This window comes from Carassius auratus, unplaced genomic scaffold (assembly GCF_003368295.1).
Source record: "Carassius auratus strain Wakin unplaced genomic scaffold, ASM336829v1 scaf_tig00035522, whole genome shotgun sequence".
Classification (NCBI taxonomy): domain Eukaryota; kingdom Metazoa; phylum Chordata; class Actinopteri; order Cypriniformes; family Cyprinidae; genus Carassius; species Carassius auratus.
The window spans coordinates 83,174-101,766 of NW_020526235.1; the positions used below are offsets into that span (position 1 = coordinate 83,174).

General features: G+C 40.0%; 1 protein-coding gene and 1 long non-coding RNA gene across 2 annotated transcripts in view; both read right to left on the reverse strand.

Annotated features, from left to right (window-relative positions):
* The window catches only part of mal2 (mal, T cell differentiation protein 2), a 54,984-nt gene extending 40,219 nt beyond the window's left edge, over positions 1-14,765 (reverse strand). The window contains exons 1-2 of the mRNA XM_026253901.1: positions 14,598-14,765; positions 13,981-14,151 (exon numbers count right to left, since the gene is read on the reverse strand). Of these exons, the coding sequence (XP_026109686.1) occupies positions 13,981-14,151; positions 14,598-14,711 (285 nt within the window). The 5' untranslated portion in view covers positions 14,712-14,765. The remainder of the gene's footprint in view (positions 1-13,980; positions 14,152-14,597) is intronic.
* A 2,217-nt stretch (positions 14,766-16,982) lies between these two features.
* Positions 16,983-18,231, reverse strand: LOC113082003 (uncharacterized). The gene is made up of 3 exons (XR_003282395.1): positions 18,193-18,231; positions 17,459-17,532; positions 16,983-17,333 (listed from the first exon to the last, which is right to left on the reverse strand). It is a non-coding gene; the product is annotated as an uncharacterized LOC113082003 (long non-coding RNA).
* Between the last annotated feature and the right edge of the window lie 362 nt (positions 18,232-18,593).

The window sequence follows — 18,593 nt, forward strand, 5'->3', positions numbered from 1 at the left end:
GGGTACCAGAGCCGCATCTACACACTTCGTGAATGTGCGGGGTGAGAGTGCAAGGCCGAATGGAAGTACTCGATATTGATAAGCTTTGCCCCCGAAAGCGAACCTCAGAAACTTCCTGTGTTGTGGAAGGATGGATATGTGGAAGTATGCGTCTTTGAGATCTATCGTGACAAACCAGTCCTCGGATCTGATTTGAGCTACAACCTGTTTGACAGTAAGCATTTTGAACTTCAGTGACATAACTGAGAGGTTTAACTGACGTAGGTCTAAGATCGGACGCAACCCCCCATCCTTCTTTGGAACTATGAAATACCGGCTGTAGAACCCGGATTCCCTGTCTAGAGGAGGGACCACCTCGATGGCCTCCTTCCTTAATAGGGTATTCACTTCTTGTTCCATAACCAGAGCCTGCTGGGGGCCGACGACTGTCGGTGTAACCCCATTGAATTTCGGCGATGGACGGCCGAATTGAATAGCGTAGCCTCTTTCTACTGTGTGCAGGACCCATTGAGAAACATTTGGCAGAAGTTTCCACGCTGCTCGAAAATGTACTAAGGGAATCAGTCTCTCGAGACTGATCTCTGGTGTAAGAGGCCCCCGAAGGGGAGGCGAGCTTCCAAGCTCCGCTACGCTCACGGGCGGAAATAACTGGGAGGGACGCTCGCGGGAGACCGCTGCACCCTGAAACACTGGCAGGGTTGGCAGACCGGCCTCCGGAGGGTACCGGGGAGAGGCGGGCACCGTATACTGAGGTGGGAACCGCTCTGACCCCGTAGGGGCTACCCTCGAGGTCACTGGTAGCATGGCGTCAGGACCTCTTTGTCGAGGACTTCCTAGCTTCGATAATAGTACGAAGGTCAGATTTTAATCTAGGAGCCCCCGACTCAGAGCCTTAGACCCTCGGTCCCGGCGTGGGGGAGCACGAGTGGCGACGCTCTGCTTTTGAGCCTCACGGTATGAGGAGCCTGCTAGTGGCGTGGGTATCTCCCGTCCAGATAACCCACAAGAGCGACGAGGGAGGAAACTCTGGAATGCCGCCGCCTGTTTACGGGCCTCCTGGAACCTGTCGACGACAGTATTGACTGTGTCGCCGAACAGGCCCGAGGCTTGGAGCGGGGCGTCCAGGAGGCAGAACCTGTCACGGTCTTTAATCTGGGACAGGTTCAGCCATAAATGCCTCTCCGCGGCCACCAAGGCTGCCATAGACCGCCCAATTGCGCGAGCGGTCTCTTTGGTGGCGCGGAGGGAGAGATCAGCGGTCCGTCTAAGCTCTGCAATATCGTCGGACTTGATCCCCTCTCCCTCGTCTACATCTCTCAACAGGTCGGCCTGATATGCTTGAAGGACGGCCATGGTGTGAAGGCACGCCCCTGCCTGACCTGCTGCCACATAGCCCTTGCCCACTAACCCTGATGTCGTTCTTAATGCTTTAGTAGGCAAGGCCGGAGCCTTCAGAGACGACGCCGAACCGGGTGACAGATAGCCCGCAAGCGTCTGTTCAACCCGTGGCATCGCTCTGTAACCACGCTCATCGAGCCCTGTCACATTCCCATAATACTGCGAATCAGGGCCGAAAAGACGGGTGGAATATGGGTGTTTCCACGACCTCGCTATCTCATCATGGAGGTCGGGAAAAAAGGGAAGGCTCCGGGCTGGAGGTGGTTGTCTGGGCCTGAGATACCGCTCATCTAATTTACTTCTCTGCGGTTCATGTGATTTTTGTGGGGGCCAGTCTATTTTTAACTTCTCGACTGCGCGAGTAACCACCTCCAGCAGCTCCTCATACTGGGGCGAAAGGGGTGGCGAATCCCTGCCAACTGTCTCCACATCCACCTCTTGATCATTGAAGTCCTAACATAAGTTTTTGTGCATATAACTTCTAACACATTAAAAACTGACTTACAGCATTGCAGAAAACATTGTATTTCATATGGCATAACCATATTTCAGTTTGGCAAGATTTGCACTGATTACTGAATGAAACAGCTTTCTCTAATAGAGAGAAAAGCTTTTGAGCAGATTTGGGCTTGATTTCACTTCATTTGAACAGAGGCACTATTTCAACATTACTGGACTCAGAAAGCTGTAAACTGACAATCTTGATCATTGAAGTCCTAACATAAGTTTTTATGCATATAACTTCTAACACATTAAAAACTGTCTTACAGCATTGCAGAAAACATTGTATTTCATAAGGCATAAGCATCTTTCAGTTTGGCAATATTTGCACTGAATACTGAATGAAACAGCTTTCTCTAATAGAGAGAAAAGCTTTTGAGCAGATTTGGGCTAGATTTCACTTCATTTGAACAGAGGCACTATTTCAGCATTACTGGACTCAGAAAGCTGTAAACTGACAATCTTGATCATTGAAGTCCTAACATAAGTTGTTGTGCATATAACTTCTAACACATTAAAAACTGTCTTACAGCATTGCAGAAAACATTGTATTTCATAAGGCATAAGCATCTTTCAGTTTGGCAAGACTTGCACTGAATACTGAATGAAACAGCTTTCTCTACTAGAGAGAAAAGCTTTTGAGCAGATTTGGGCTTGATTTCACTTCATTTGAACAGATGCACTATTTCAACATTACTGGACTCAGAAAGCTGTAAACTGACAATCTTGATCATTGAAGTCCTAACATATGTTTTTGTGCATATAACTTCTAACACATTAAAAACTGTCTTACAGCATTGCAGAAAACATTGTATTTCATAAGGCATAAGCATCATTCAGTTTGGCAAGATTTGCACTGAATACTGAATGAAACAGCTTTCTCTACTAGAGAGAAAAGCTTTTGAGCAGATTTGGGCTTGATTTCACTTCATTTGAGCAGAGGCACTATTTCAACATTACTGGACTCAGAAAGCTGTAAACTGACAATCTTGATCATTGAAGTCCTAACATAAGTTTTTGTGCATATAACTTCTAACACATTAAAAACTGTCTTACAGCATTGCAGCAAACATTGTATTTCATATGGCATAAGCATCTTTCAGTTTGGCAAGATTTGCACTGAATACTGAATGAAACAGCTTTCTCTATTAGAGAGACAAGCTTTTGAGCAGATTTGGGCTAGATTTCACTTCATTTGAACAGAGGCACTATTTCAACATTACTGGACTCAGAAAGCTGTAAACTGACAATCTTGATCATTGAAGTCCTAACATAAGTTTTTGTGCATTTAACTTCTAACACATTAAAAACTGTCTTACAGCATTGCAGAAAACATTGTATTTCATAAGGCATAAGCATCTTTCAGTTTGGCAAGATTTGCACTGAATACTGAATGAAACAGCTTTCTCTAATAGAGAGAAAAGCTTTTGAGCAGATTTGGGCTTGATTTCACTTCATTTGAACAGAGGCACTATTTCAACATTACTGGACTCAGAAAGCTGTAAACTGACAATCTTGATCATTGAAGTCCTAACATAAGTTTTTGTGCATATAACTTCTAACACATTAAAAACTGTCTTACAGCATTGCAGAAAACATTGTATTTCATAAGGCATAATCATCTTTCAGTTTGGCATGATTTGCACTGAATACTGAATGAAACAGCTTTCTCTAATAGAGAGAAAAGCTTTTGAGCAGATTTGGGCTTGATTTCACTTCATTTGAACAGAGGCACTATTTCAACATTACTGGACTCAGAAAGCTGTAAACTGACAATCTTGATCTTTGAGGTCCTAACATAAGTTTTTGTGCATATAACTTCTAACACATTAAAAACTATCTTACAGCATTGCAGCAAACATTGTATTTCATATGGCATAAGCATCTTTCAGTTTGGCAAGATTTGCACTGAATACTGAATGAAACAGCTTTCTCTATTAGAGAGACAAGCTTTTGAGCAGATTTGGGCTAGATTTCACTTCATTTGAACAGAGGCACTATTTCAACATTACTGGACTCAGAAAGCTGTAAACTGACAATCTTGATCATTGAAGTCCTAACATAATTTTTTGTGCATATAACTTCTAACACATTAAAAACTGTCTTACAGCATTGCAGAAAACATTGTACTTCATAAGGCATAAGCTTGTTTCAGTTTGGCAAGATTTGCACTGAATATTGAATGAAACAGCTTTATCTAATAGAGAGAAAAGCTTTTGAGCAGATTTGGGCTTGATTTCACTTCATTTCAACAGAAACACTATTTCAGCATTACTGGACTCAGAAAGCTGTAAACTGACAATCTTGATCATTGAAGTCCTAACATTAGTTTTTGTGCATATAACTTCTAACACATTAAAAACTGTCTTACAGCATTGCAGAAAACATTGTACTTCATAAGACATAAGCTTGTTTCAGTTTGGCAAGATTTGCACTGAATACTGAATGAAACAGCTTTATCTAATAGAGAGAAAAGCTTTTGAGCAGATTTGGGCTTGATTTCACTTCATTTCAACAGAAACACTATTTCAGCATTACTGGACTCAGAAAGCTGTAAACTGACAATCTTGATCATTGAAGTCCTAACATAAGTTTTTGTGCATATAACTTCTAACACATTAAAAACTGTCTTACAGCATTGCAGAAAACATTGTACTTCATAAGACATAAGCTTGTTTCAGTTTGGAAAGATTTGCACTGAATACTGAATGAAACAGCTTTATCTAATAGAGAGAAAAGCTTTTGAGCAGATTTGGGCTAGATTTCACTTCATTTGAACAGAGGCACTATTTCAACATTACTGGACTCAGAAAGCTGTAAACTGACAATCTTGATCATTGAAGTCCTAACATAATTTTTTGTGCATATAACTTCTAACACATTAAAAACTGTCTTACAGCATTGCAGAAAACATTGTACTTCATAAGGCATAAGCTTGTTTCAGTTTGGCAAGATTTGCACTGAATATTGAATGAAACAGCTTTATCTAATAGAGAGAAAAGCTTTTGAGCAGATTTGGGCTTGATTTCACTTCATTTCAACAGAAACACTATTTCAGCATTACTGGACTCAGAAAGCTGTAAACTGACAATCTTGATCATTGAAGTCCTAACATTAGTTTTTGTGCATATAACTTCTAACACATTAAAAACTGTCTTACAGCATTGCAGAAAACATTTTATTTCATAAGACATAAGCATGTTTCAGTTTGGCAAGATTTGCACTGAATACTGAATGAAACAGCTTTATCTAATAGAGAGAAAAGCTATTGAGCAGATTTGGGCTTGATTTCACTTCATTTGAACAGAAACACTATTTCAGCATTACTGGACTCAGAAAGCTGTAAACTGACAATCTCGATCATTGAAGTCCTAACATTAGTTTTTGTGCATATAACTTCTAACGCATTAAAAACTGTCTTACAGCATTGCAGAAAACATTGTACTTCATAAGGCATAAGCTTGTTTCAGTTTGGCAAGATTTGCACTGAATACTGAATGAAACAGCTTTATCTAATAGAGAGAAAAGCTTTTGAGCAGATTTGGGCTTGATTTCACTTCATTTCAACAGAAACACTATTTCAGCATTACTGGACTCAGAAAGCTGTAAACTGACAATCTTGATCATTGAAGTCCTAACATAAGTTTTTGTGCATATAACTTCTAACACATTAAAAGCTGTCTTACAGCATTGCAGAAAACATTGTACTTCATAAGACATAGGCTTGTTTCAGTTTGGCAAGATTTGCACTGAATACTGAATGAAACAGCTTTATCTAATAGAGAGAAAAGCTTTTGAGCAGATTTGGGCTTGATTTCACTTCATTTCAACAGAAACACTATTTCAGCATTACTGGACTAAGAAAGCTGTAAACTGACAATCTTGATCATTGAAGTCCTAACATTAGTTTTTGTGCATATAACTTCTAACACATTAAAAACTGTCTTACAGCATTGCAGAAAACATTGTACTTCATAAGACATAAGCTTGTTTCAGTTTGGCAAGATTTGCACTGAATACTGAATGAAACAGCTTTATCTAATAGAGAGAAAAGCTTTTGAGCAGATTTGGGCTTGATTTCACTTCATTTCAACAGAAACACTATTTCAGCATTACTGGACTCAGAAAGCTGTAAACTGACAATCTTGATCATTGAAGTCCTAACATAAGTTTTTGTGCATATAACTTCTAACACATTAAAAACTGTCTTACAGCATTGCAGAAAACATTGTACTTCATAAGACATAAGCTTGTTTCAGTTTGGCAAGATTTGCACTGAATACTGAATGAAACAGCTTTATCTAATAGAGAGAAAAGCTTTTGAGCAGACTTGGGCTTGATTTCACTTCATTTCAACAGAAACACTATTTCAGCATTACTGGACTCAGAAAGCTGTAAACTGACAATCTTGATCATTGAAGTCCTAACATTAGTTTTTGTGCATATAACTTCTAACACATTAAAAACTGTCTTACAGCATTGCAGAAAACATTGTACTTCATAAGACATAAGCTTGTTTCAGTTTGGCAAGATTTGCACTGAATACTGAATGAAACAGCTTTATCTAATAGAGAGAAAAGCTTTTGAGCAGACTTGGGCTTGATTTCACTTCATTTCAACAGAAACACTATTTCAGCATTACTGGACTCAGAAAGCTGTAAACTGACAATCTTGATCATTGAAGTCCTAACATTAGTTTTTGTGCATATAACTTCTAACACATTAAAAACTGTCTTACAGCATTGCAGAAAACATTGTACTTCATAAGACATAAGCTTGTTTCAGTTTGGCAAGATTTGCACTGAATACTGAATGAAACAGCTTTATCTAATAGAGAGAAAAGCTTTTGAGCAGATTTGGGCTTGATTTCACTTCATTTCAACAGAAACACTATTTCAGCATTACTGGACTCAGAAAGCTGTAAACTGACAATCTCAATCATTGCAGAAAACATTGTACTTCATAAGGCATAAGCTTGTTTCAGTTTGGCAAGATTTGCACTGAATACTGAATGAAACAGCTTTATCTAATAGAGAGAAAAGCTCTCTATCGAAAACGAAACCTGCAAGCGCTGCCCCTGGAGGAGGCAGATCCAGCCTTGTCGTTGCTGTGTCCCGTAAGAGCGCTTCGCATATACGTGGACCGCACCCAGAGCTTCAGAAGCTCTGAGCAGCTCCTGGTCTGCTTTGGAGGTCAGCAGAAGGGGAAGGCTGTCTCTAAGCAGAGGTTGGCCCACTGGATAGTGGACGCCATCGCCTTGGCTTACCATTCCCAAGGCGAGCCGTGCCCCCTGGGGGTGAGGGCCCACTCCACACGGAGTGTGGCCTCCTCCTATGCGTTGGCGCACGGCGCCTCTCTGGCAGACATCTGTCGAGCTGCGGGCTGGGCGACACCTAACACCTTTGCGAGGTTTTACAACCTCCGTGTAGAGCCAGTTTTTTCCCGTGTGTTAGGTAATAGGTAATTGGCGGGAAGGGCTGGCTGGGTGTCTCGCTTGCTGCGCCATTCCCCCTAACACGGGGATGTGAGCGCCTTCTTCTCCCAGTAGAGTTCCCCGGTTGGCGTACCCTGGTCGAGCATCCTCCAGCACCCTCGACGTCAGACTTGGCGGAGCAGTCTGTCGCCAGGCCCAGTACTGGCGTTAGCATGCCCGGAGCCCGGTCAGCCCCTGTACTGGGCTAGGTGTCCATATGGCTGGGTTCCCTACGGGTAATCCCATATGTGTATTCTACCACGGTAAGGTTTCCCTCTTGGCAAACCCGTGTCTTCCCTTGACAGATCGTTCTGTCAGTCTCTTCTGGCAGCCGTTCCATCCCTACTCCAAGGTAGGACCTGCCTCAGAAACCCCTTCCATATGTAGTACTGCCCCCTGGGTCAGTCGATATCGGTATATCCACATGTCACCTCCCTACGGGTAGGATGTGGTCTCCGTAGCGACCTTTTCCTAAAGGCTCGCTTCCCCATTGTCTTGCCAGCTGAAAGAACAAATAGGGAAGATTTGAAGCAATCTTTCACTGAAGGTTGGAATCCCTTCCATTTACTTTATGTGGGCGGAACAGCAGCATGGCCTTCTCCAGCAGCGATGTACTCACCCTTTGGCCCCTTCGGTACCAAGGTCAGTGAATTTGCGCTGGGGCTTTGGGAAGGTTACGACCTTAAGCGTAGCTTTTGTGGCACGCCAAGGCTTGTCAACAATTGCAGCGCCTCAGGGTTGTGACGAGGTTCAGGCTATGGCGTTTTCCATAGGACCCCATTTGTCGGTCGACATAACTCGTAGTGACCGACAGATAGGGAACGTCTCGGTTACGTATGTAACCCTCGTTCCCTGATGGAGACGTTATGTCCCCATGCCACAACCTTGAACCATTCGCTGTTGCCGGGACACGTTCTCGGCTCCTCAGCGTAAAACCTAATGAGTGGATGCACCTGTCGCCCTATTTATACCCGTTGGCACGGGGAGTGGCTCTGGTGTGTTAATCCACTTGCCAATTTCATTGTCGTTTTCTCTTAAAATCAGAGATGATTGGCCTCCCAAGTGAGACCCCATTTGTCGGTCGACATAACTTCTCCGTTCCCTCCATCAGGGAGCGAGGGTTACGTACGTAACCGAGACGTTCTTGGTTGTTGCAGTAAAGGGTGGCACAACCAGTTATTAGATTTAGGGTGCGATTACTTTTTCAAAGTGCCAGGCAGGTTTAGACAGCTTTTTTCACTTAATAAATGAAATAATTATTTAAAAACTTTATTTTGTATTTTCTCTGGTTATATTTGTGTAATATTAACATTTGTTGGATGATCTAAATCATTAAAGTATGACCAAAAAAAAAAAAAAAGGGGAAGGGAAGGGGCAAAAACTTTTTCACACCAATGTAATTGATAAACAGATATGCCAGTACTTTGTGAATTGTGAAATTAATAAATTCTTTCCTAAATGTAAGGTGGTACAGAATCCACAGTTTTTTGTTGTTGTTGTTGTTGTTGTTGTTTTTTTGGTTAAGAAAAATATTTATTTATAAACATATAAATTTAATATCATGAAAAAATTATTAACTAGATTAATTACATGTAAAGTAAAACATTTCAAACATTTTTTTTTTTGATGATTGCTTACATGAAGCTCATGAAAGTCAAAAATCCAGTATCTCAAAATATTTGAATATAATTAAGATCAGTATTAATTATAAAACAAAGGATTTGCAAAACATAAAAGTTTAAGTTCTTTGAAGTATGTTATTTCTGCACTCAATACTTGGCCAGGGCTCCTTTAACATAAATTACAGCATCAATGAGGTGTGGCATGGAAGCGATAGGCCTATGGCACTGCTGAGGCACTATTGAGCCCTCACCTCGTCTATATTGCTGGGTTGACTGTTTCTCATATTTATCTTGAGAATATCCCATAGATTCAATATGGTGTCCAGTTCAGCCATGTTGGCTGGCCAATCGAGCACAGTTATATCATGGTCAGCAAACCAAGTGGTTTTGGGACTGTGGGCAGGTATTACAGTCCTGTTGGAAAAGGAAATCATAATCTCCATAAAGCTTGTCAGTAGATGGAAGCATAAAGTGTTCCAAAATCTCCTGGTAGATGGCGGCATTGACTTTGGACTTGATAAAACACAATGGACCAACACCAGCAGACGTCATGGCACCCCAAATCATCCCTGACTACGGAAACTTCACACTGGACTTCAAGCAGCTTGGATTCTGTGCCTCCCCATTCTTCCTTCAGACCTTGATTTCCAAATGAAATGCAAAATTAGATTGTATCTGAAAAAAGAACTTTGGACCACTGAGCAACATTCCAATTATTTTTCTCCTTAGTCCAGGTAAGATCCTTCTGATATTGTTTCTGTTTCAGTGGCTTGGTCGCCCTTTTCCTGAAGACATCTGATCTTGGTGATTCTTGATGCACTGGGTCCAGCTTGAGTCCACTCCTCGTGAAGCTCTCCAAAGTGTTTGGACTGGCTTTGCTTGACTATATTCTCAAGCTGGTGGTCATCCCTGTTGCTTGTGCACCTTTTCCTACCCAATTTTTTCCTTCCAGCCAACTTTGCGTTTAATATGGTTTGATGCAGCACTATGTTCAGCAACTCCTTTCAGTAATGACCTTCTGTGACTTATCCTCTTTGTGGAGGGTGTCAGTGATTGTCTTCTAGACCATTGCCAAGTCAGCATTCTTCCCTATTATTGTGGTTTCAAAGATCAAGAGATACCTGGAATTTACATTTTCAAATATTTTGATACATTGGATTTTTTTACTTTCATGAGCTGTAAGCGCTAATCATCCATATATATATATATATATATATATATATATATATATATATATATATATATATATATATATATATATATATTTGTGTGTTTGTAAGTGTAGTGGCAAACATTGTTAGAGCACCAGTATTTTCACCATCTGAACATGGTTTTAAGTACGTTATTTCTATGTTTTTCTACTGTAGTGTGTCAGTAGGAAATATCCGTGTACATTTCAAAATATTCATTTTGCAATTAATTGTGATACAGCCAGTGCTCCACACAGAGATATGATCTCATCATGATCCAGTCTGTCTGGAATTACATGAAGAAACAGACTAAGACTAAACTAAGACTAAATTTGGCGCCTAAACTCTGGAATAACCTACCTAACATTGTTTCGGGAGGCAGACACACTCTTGCAGTTTAAATCTAGATTAAAGACCCATCTCTTTAACCTGGCTTACACATAACATACTAATATGCTTTTAATATCCAAAATCCGTTAAAGGATTTTTAGGCTGCATTAATTAGGTAAACCGGAACCGGGAACACTTCCCATACCACCCGAGGTACTTGCTTCATCATTAGAAGAATGGCATCTACGCTAATATTACTCTGTTTCTCTTTTATTCCAAGGACACCGTAGCCACCAGATCCAGTCTGTATCCAGATCAGAGGGTCATTGCAGTCTCCCGGATCCAGTACGTATCCAGACCAGATGGTGGATCAGCAACCAGAAAGGACCTCTACATCCCTGAAAGACAGCGGAGACCAGGACAACTAGAGCCCCAGATACAGATCCCATGTAAAGATCTTGTGTCACGCTGTCTAGTCTCTGTTTCCCTGGGTGTCCACTAGTAGGCACTAGAATTCCTCTAGTCTTGTCCTGTCATCACAGTAATTGCACTCCTGTTAATTACACCAGGGACAGTCACTTTATTGTCATTACCCTCCCTATAAATACCATTCTTTTCCTGTTGTTTGTATGGAGTCCTTACCCTTCATGTATCCAGCATTCTTGTTCCTCGAGATTCTTCCCAGTCTGCCCGTCCTCCGAGTCCTCTCCTTTTGTTTGTTTATTTTGGACTGTCTTTTTGGTGTTGACCTTTGCTTCTTTCTGTCTACGATTTGGATTACCCTATAATAAAGACATCTGCATTTGGATCTCTCGCTCTCCCTGTGTCTCTCTGGATACACAATCGCCACAGAAGGATTCCATCTCTGAGATCCAGCGGTATGTCTTTTCATATTTCCTCCCCCGTCACCGAGTGGGAGAAGAATGGTTTCGAAGGTACCCGCCTAGTTTCGTAGGTCGCTCAGGAATGAGTGGTCGAGAGGAGGTCCGGCATCACTCTCCACTATGGCCCCCAGTTGACCCTGGGTTCGGGAGGAACGGATGGGAGCCGCCGTCTCACCATTGTGGACGGAGAGGGGAAAGGAGGTGCAAGTCTGCCGAGCCAGCACCGCTGCACAAGATGGCCGCCAGTCCAGTGCCGCTGCACAAGATTGCCGCTAACCCAGCGCCGCTGCGCAGAATGGCCGCCGACCCAGCGCCATTGCACAGGATGACCGCCAACCCAGCACCACGAGGCAAGATGGAAGCCAGCCCAACACCACAGCACAAGATGGCCGCCAGCTCAGCGCCATGAGGCAAGATGGATGCCAGCCCAGCGCCAGAGCACAAGATGGCCGCCAGCCCGGAGCCACTGCACAGAATGGCTGCCGGCCCAGCACCACTGCCCATGATGGCCGCAGGTCCAGAGACACTGCACAAGATGGCCGTCAGCCCAGCGTCACGAGGCAAGATGGACGCCAGCACAGCGCCACAGCACAAAGTGGTCACCAGCCCAGCGACATTCTGTCACCGATGGAGTTTTGGTTCCTTGCCGCTGTCGTCCCTGGTTTACTTAGTTGGGGTCACTTCATCTACAGCGATATCGTTTACTTGATTGCAAATAAATGCACAGACACTATTTAAACTGAACAGAGATGACATCACTGAATTCAATGATGAACTGCCTTTATCTGTCATTTTGCATTATTGACACACTGTTTTCCTAATAAATGTTGTTCAGTTGCTTTGACGCAATGTATTTTGTTTAAAGAGCTATATAAATAAAGGTGACTTGACTTGACTAAATCCAGAAGAACTGTGGCAACGTCACCCAAGATGCTTAAAGAGACCAACCTGCAAGCTACAGTACTGTCAAAAGTTTTAGGAATTTGTGTAAAAGTGCTGTAAAATGAGGATGTTAAATCCAACGTTTGACTTGACCATCTTTTGTGACAGCAAGCAGCTTGTGCATAGTTTTCAGGAAGCTTTGCAGGTGGTTTCTTGAAACTTCTTGGATACATTGCCACATTTCTTCTGGATTTAGCCTGTATCAGTTTGTTCTGTTTCTTACATTTACATTTACATTTATTCATTTAGCAGACGCTTTTATCCAAATCAAAGCAATCAAAAACAACAAAAAGAGCAATGATATATAAGTGCTATATCAAGTCTCAGGTTAACACAGTACATGTAGCATGGGCTTTTAAATAATATAATAGATGCAAAGAACACAGATAGAATAAAAAAAGAATAGAGCAAGCTAGTGTTAGAGGTCTTTACACACAAACACACACACACACACACACACACACACTCATTCACAATTGCATAATAAATGAAAAGAAAATACAATACAAAAAGATTAGAAAGGTAGTTAGATTTTTTTTAAGAATATAATTAGAATAGTGAGTGTTAAAGTTAGAGTGTCAAATAAAGATGGAAGAGATGGGTTTTAAGCTGATTCTTGAAGATGGCTAAGGACTCAGCTGCTCTGATTGAGTTGGGGAGGTAATTCCACCAGGAGGGAACATTTAATTTAAAAGTCAGTAAAGTGACTTTGTGCTTCTTTGGGATGGCACAATCAAGCGACGTTCATTTGCAAAACGCAAGTTTCTAGAGGGCACATAAGTCTGAAGTAACAAATTTAGGTAAATGGGTGCAGAGCCAGTGGTAGTTTTGTAGGCAAACATCAATGCCTTGAATTTTATGTGAGCAGCTATTGGAAGCCAGTGCAAATTGATAAACAGAGGTGTGACGTGTATTCTTTCTTTCGTGTATTTGTTTCTTCATGTCATTCCAGACAGACTGGATGATGATGAAATCAGATTTCTGTGTGGCTGTTGTCAGACTCCTTGTGCAAACAAAAATCTTACTGGATCATTACAATTAATAGCAAAATGAATGTTTGGAAATGTAAACTGATATTTTCTACTGACAAACCACAGCCAAAGATAAATAACTTAAAACCATTTTTAGATGGTGAAAATACTGGTGTTCTAATATGTTTGGCTAATATGTTAGACATTGCAATTCATGTAATGGATTCAAAATGGATTTTCATATTTTCTTGATCTTGGACAGAATCAGGATCTATAAAAATACATTATGTACATAAATGCAATTTAAAAAGAAAAGAAAAGAAAAAAATAAACATTACAGGCATAATAAAAGGTATAGTTTTAAATATGGTTTAAAGTGACCTTCACATTACAAAAATAAAGATCTGTTAATTTTAATAATAATGAATATATTGGGATATATAATGATCTCGAACAAATGCAAATACTCCAACCTATCTAAAAATTTAACTTTCAGTATTGTATTGCATGCACTGGTATTTCCTTTATTACCAACCCTGTGACCTTGAGCCAGGTGCTTAACCCTAAACTGTTCTTGGAAGACTGGCAGTTAGCGTCCAATAATCTACGCTAAAGTGTCCACTCTATGAGTGTGTTAAAATTATTATTTGTAAAGCCATATACACTCACCATGAAATTCCAATCAGTGTTAATCTTGTCAGCCAGGCCCAGGAGAAACAGGGCAAGGTATAGAGATGAACAGATGAACATGGTGACTGAGACAAACATCACCCATCCCTGCAACAATGGCACGGACACATTCGTCGATGCTACTAATATCCACACCAACCCTCCAAACACCTGATTGAAAAATAGTATATATATATATATATATATGAAGCCACTGCATTTTATATAGCATATTAAAATAAGTAAGACCCAAAGATGAAAAATTACTAGATATGTTCAATATTATCATGGGATAAAATCATTGTTTACTTGGCCTAATGTAACCTACAACCCATTAAAAACACCACAGTTTGCTGACAGTTAAGACAGTTTTCTTAATTCAAAGACTTCAAAATGTGTTATGATTAGTGTGTACGAGCATAATAAAATGAAAACTACTATATGCTTTCAGAGTATCAAGTATAAATAATATACTTATAGCCTTATTATTATTGACTTACACATGAAATCAAGGTTTAAGCTACTGTACTGCCATAATCCAACAAATGACACATCTTTGTGAATTATAGAGGTTTAACCCAGAAAGCCTTGAAAAAGTTATAAACAATAACACTTACAATTTCCAAACAAATCAGGGCCCCTGAATATGTCCTCAATATTTCCATTCCAAGGGGTAGAGAAATAGTCGGTGCTGGAAAGGAGGTAGTGGCCGGGTTCGGTGTTTCCGCCATCCTTATTCAACTTGACAAATACAGGTTAAACAAAGGACTAATGCATGGGAGAATCCTGTTTGAGTCATGTATCAGGAACAGGTCTGACAGGTTTGTGGCCACTCCCATCTTGTTAGGTCATTTACCGCTCCCACAGTTGATCCAAACAACAGTGTCTGAGGGCATGCAGACTCAATTACTCTGAATTTTACAGGCTTTATTATTTCAAATGTGCCACAGTTTTTAGTTTAGTTTTAAGTTATCCTTTGTCCACAGTATGATTTTTTTTTTCTTCTGTTTGGCCATGCACAAATAATAACTGAACAGTTTCATAGCTTTGGTTAATAATTACCACATGCTTACTTTCAACATACCTAAGTAAACATTATTGTACACCCTGAATTACTAATAGATAAAATCTCAAAAGTCTTTGTTTGATTTGATCTGAATTGATTCTAGATAATGAATGAAGCCCATGTATCATGTAGTAAGGTGAGGCCATGCTTGCGCTGCTTTAGAGAAGAGGAAGAGAAAACTAGAGGGGCACATAAAAATCTATATCAATCAAGTTTCAAAATCAATGGTTCTTAATACTGTTCTTAGCGTCACCCTGCTCTGCACACACTTCTGCATCTCTCTCTCTCTCTCTCTCTCTCTCTCTCTCTCTCTCTGTGCGCGTGTGCGAGTGTGGGGCGTGGCTGTGAGAGCGTGTGCAGGTGCGTTTGCAAATTTTTCCTTCTTTTTTCTGTCTTTCACTTAAAAAAAAATACACAAATTAATTTGTTTTTGAGTGTAAGGACTGTTTGTGAGTGGGGCGCCATAGCGCTTTCGAGTTTGCGAAAGCATGGCAGGTGCCAGCTCGGTGGTTTTAGAGTCACTTACTAGGCGTCATGGTGTGAAAGTAGTGTCAGCTACAAGTATAGAAGAATGTTGTTTAGTGGCAGGTAAAGTGGTGGGTTATGACTCTATTCTGTCGACATCCAGGATGAACAATGCCATCGTGATGTTTTTGAGTACAGTGGAAAAAGCATTTAGTGGAGCGTGGTTTAGTGCTAAACGATGCGTTCGCTCCCGTGCTTCCCCTTTCAATGCCATCTAAGAAAGTGACTTTGTCTAATGTGCCACCTTTTGTAAAAGATGATTTCTTAGTGAATATGCTATCTCGATATGGTAAATTGGTTTCACCAATTAAAAAGATACCACTCGGAAATGTTTCTCCCTTGTTGAAACATGTAGTTTCTTTTAGGAGACATGCATTCATGATACTGAATGACAATGGTGAGCTTGATGTGTCTTTTAGTTTTCGTATGGATGATTTTGACTATTCAATCTAAGCAACTACTGATAAGATGAGATGTTTTGGCTGTGGCAGGGCAGGTCATCTTGTGCGTTCATGACCAGACAAAGTAGAAAAGGCTGTGAATGATGAAACAGTTAGACCACAAACCTCATCAGAATTAATGGTAGAAACAGGTGTTGATAAGCGTCTTGTAAATGTTACAAAAGATGCAGACAAAGATTTAGTTGTGACAGTGATAAGAGTGTACCAGAGGCTGTAAACAGGTCTGAATCCTCTATTTCTGTGGAACCAGTGGACAGTCTGGTTGTTCAAATGGAAAGTGAAATACAAACCAGAAATGTTCAAGAGGGAAAGAAAGCCTCTGTTTTTGTTTCTGATGTGAATCTCACAGAAACAGAAACATCACAGTCTTTTAAGGTACCCCTGAAAAGGAAGATGACAAAAAATGAAGGGGCTAGATGTGAGTGAGATTGCAGATGAAGGAGATGAAAGTGATGAATATTCATCTGATTCCAGCAGTGTTTTTTCTCAATCTGAGTATCAAGTTCAGGGTTATGACATTCAAAGCATTAAACTGTTTTTGAAAATCACGAAAAATAAACGGAATGTAAATGTTGAGAAGTTTTTCCAAAATACTATGTTGTTTGTGGAGAGATCAAGGAGTTTAATGAGTGAGGGATGTTTCACTGATCGGGAAGTGTACCGATTGAAGAAAATTGTCAGAAAGCTTAGTATCGAAAATAGTAATAATGAAGAAGTCTAATTTCCTGGTTTCCACGGTCCCAGCTGCTGTGCTTGTATGGGGCTTGTTTTTTTTTTTCTTGTTTTTTTTATATGAGTAATATTAATATTGCATCCCTGAATGTCAATGGAGCAAGGGACAGCAAAAAAAGAGTGGAGATCTTTGAGTTTGTTAAACAAAAACATTTTGATGTGATTTTATAGCAAGAGACCCGTTTTGAAGCTTCTGAAAGTCGGCCTTCACTGTTTAAACATTAACCAGCTGAACAAACATTACCAAAATCACATCCTCAGTGTCTTGTGGTCTTTCTCTAGAAGCTCTCACTGGCTCTGGGGTCACTAAGGATGAAGACACCAGAGCAGCATCTGGTCCTGATGAGACAGTAAGAGCTGGAGTGATGGAGCGTCTCATCTGTGACTCTCGATCATTTCCAGGATGATGCTGTGGTCTTCTCCATTCTCAGTGCACACACAAGTCTACAGACATTTTCATGTCCTACAAAAATACACATACACAATACAAAAAGTCATTACATTATTCTTTTTTCAGGTTTTCCCTCTTTTTCATCTTTCCTTGCAGGTCCTGCTCCACCACAAAAGATCTGCAGCAAATGCACAGAAATCAAGAATAAGAAAGGAGGTGTAATAGTTGTTTAAAATTACATTTATTAAAATAAAATACAACTTAAGACTTAAGATGTTTCATTTATTTTTGTAGTGTACTTACACAAATCCTTTGATGTTAGCATTCCTTCATCAGTTACTCTACAGCAGATAAACACATATGTGTCTCATCTGTCCCTGTAACATCCAGACAAGAGCCCGTCTCCTCTGTCATATATCTGTGATATACTGCATTTACATGTTGAACTAATAACTGATGTAACTCACTTTTTATCCAACAAAAATGTTCCTTAAATTATCCATATTGCAAATGGACAAATAAAATAGATAACTTATGTTTAGTTACTTTATGTAGATTTGTTTGTTTACATGACTCACATTCATCTATAGCAGTGTTGACAAAAGTGTATTCTACACAATATCACACACAGATATCACTCAGACACCTGTTTCATGTCTGTTAGATGTGCTCATCTACAATACTTATCAAACATTATCCAGTCAGATGATAAATAGACATTTTAGTAATAGTCTTCAAGAAGTATATATAGTTTATGTAAATCTACTATTGAGTCGTGTACTTAATGGAGCTTCACTGTTAGTTATGCATTATAAAACATGTTTACAGCTAAATCACAAATATGCTATATTATGTAGGTCACAGACAGATTGAGCCTGTGATACCTGGGGATGGCGTCTTTAAACCTTTTGCTTATATGATGCTTACTTTACGCCTTAGTTTTAATAAATTATTAACTCCAAAAACAATACTACTGTATGAAAATGACTTATACACTTCAATTGAAATAATTATTTCGGAAAAAAATATATTCTCACCGTTGTCTCTCACAGCAAGCTGTCATATTCGTTTGTCTTTCTCTGGTTTGGGTATTAGTTTAATTAATCCCTGTTTCATCGTTGTCATCAATTATTTTTTATCAATACTCTCTATAATTGCATCAAATAGTAATCCTTTAATGTCTTCCCAAAAATATTTATAGAAATTAGCGGTTAATCCATCTGGACCAGGCGAACGATCAGATGCTATTTTTTTAATAACTTCATCTAATTCCCCTAATTTTAAACCTTCTTCACATAACGTTTTAAAGTCATTATCAATTTTTGGGATCTTATCCTCTATTGTTAGAAAAAAATTTTTTGACTCCTGTTCATTGTAACAAGGAGAGTAAATGTTACTATAAAAGTTATAAATTTCTCTCGCTATTGATTTGGATTCT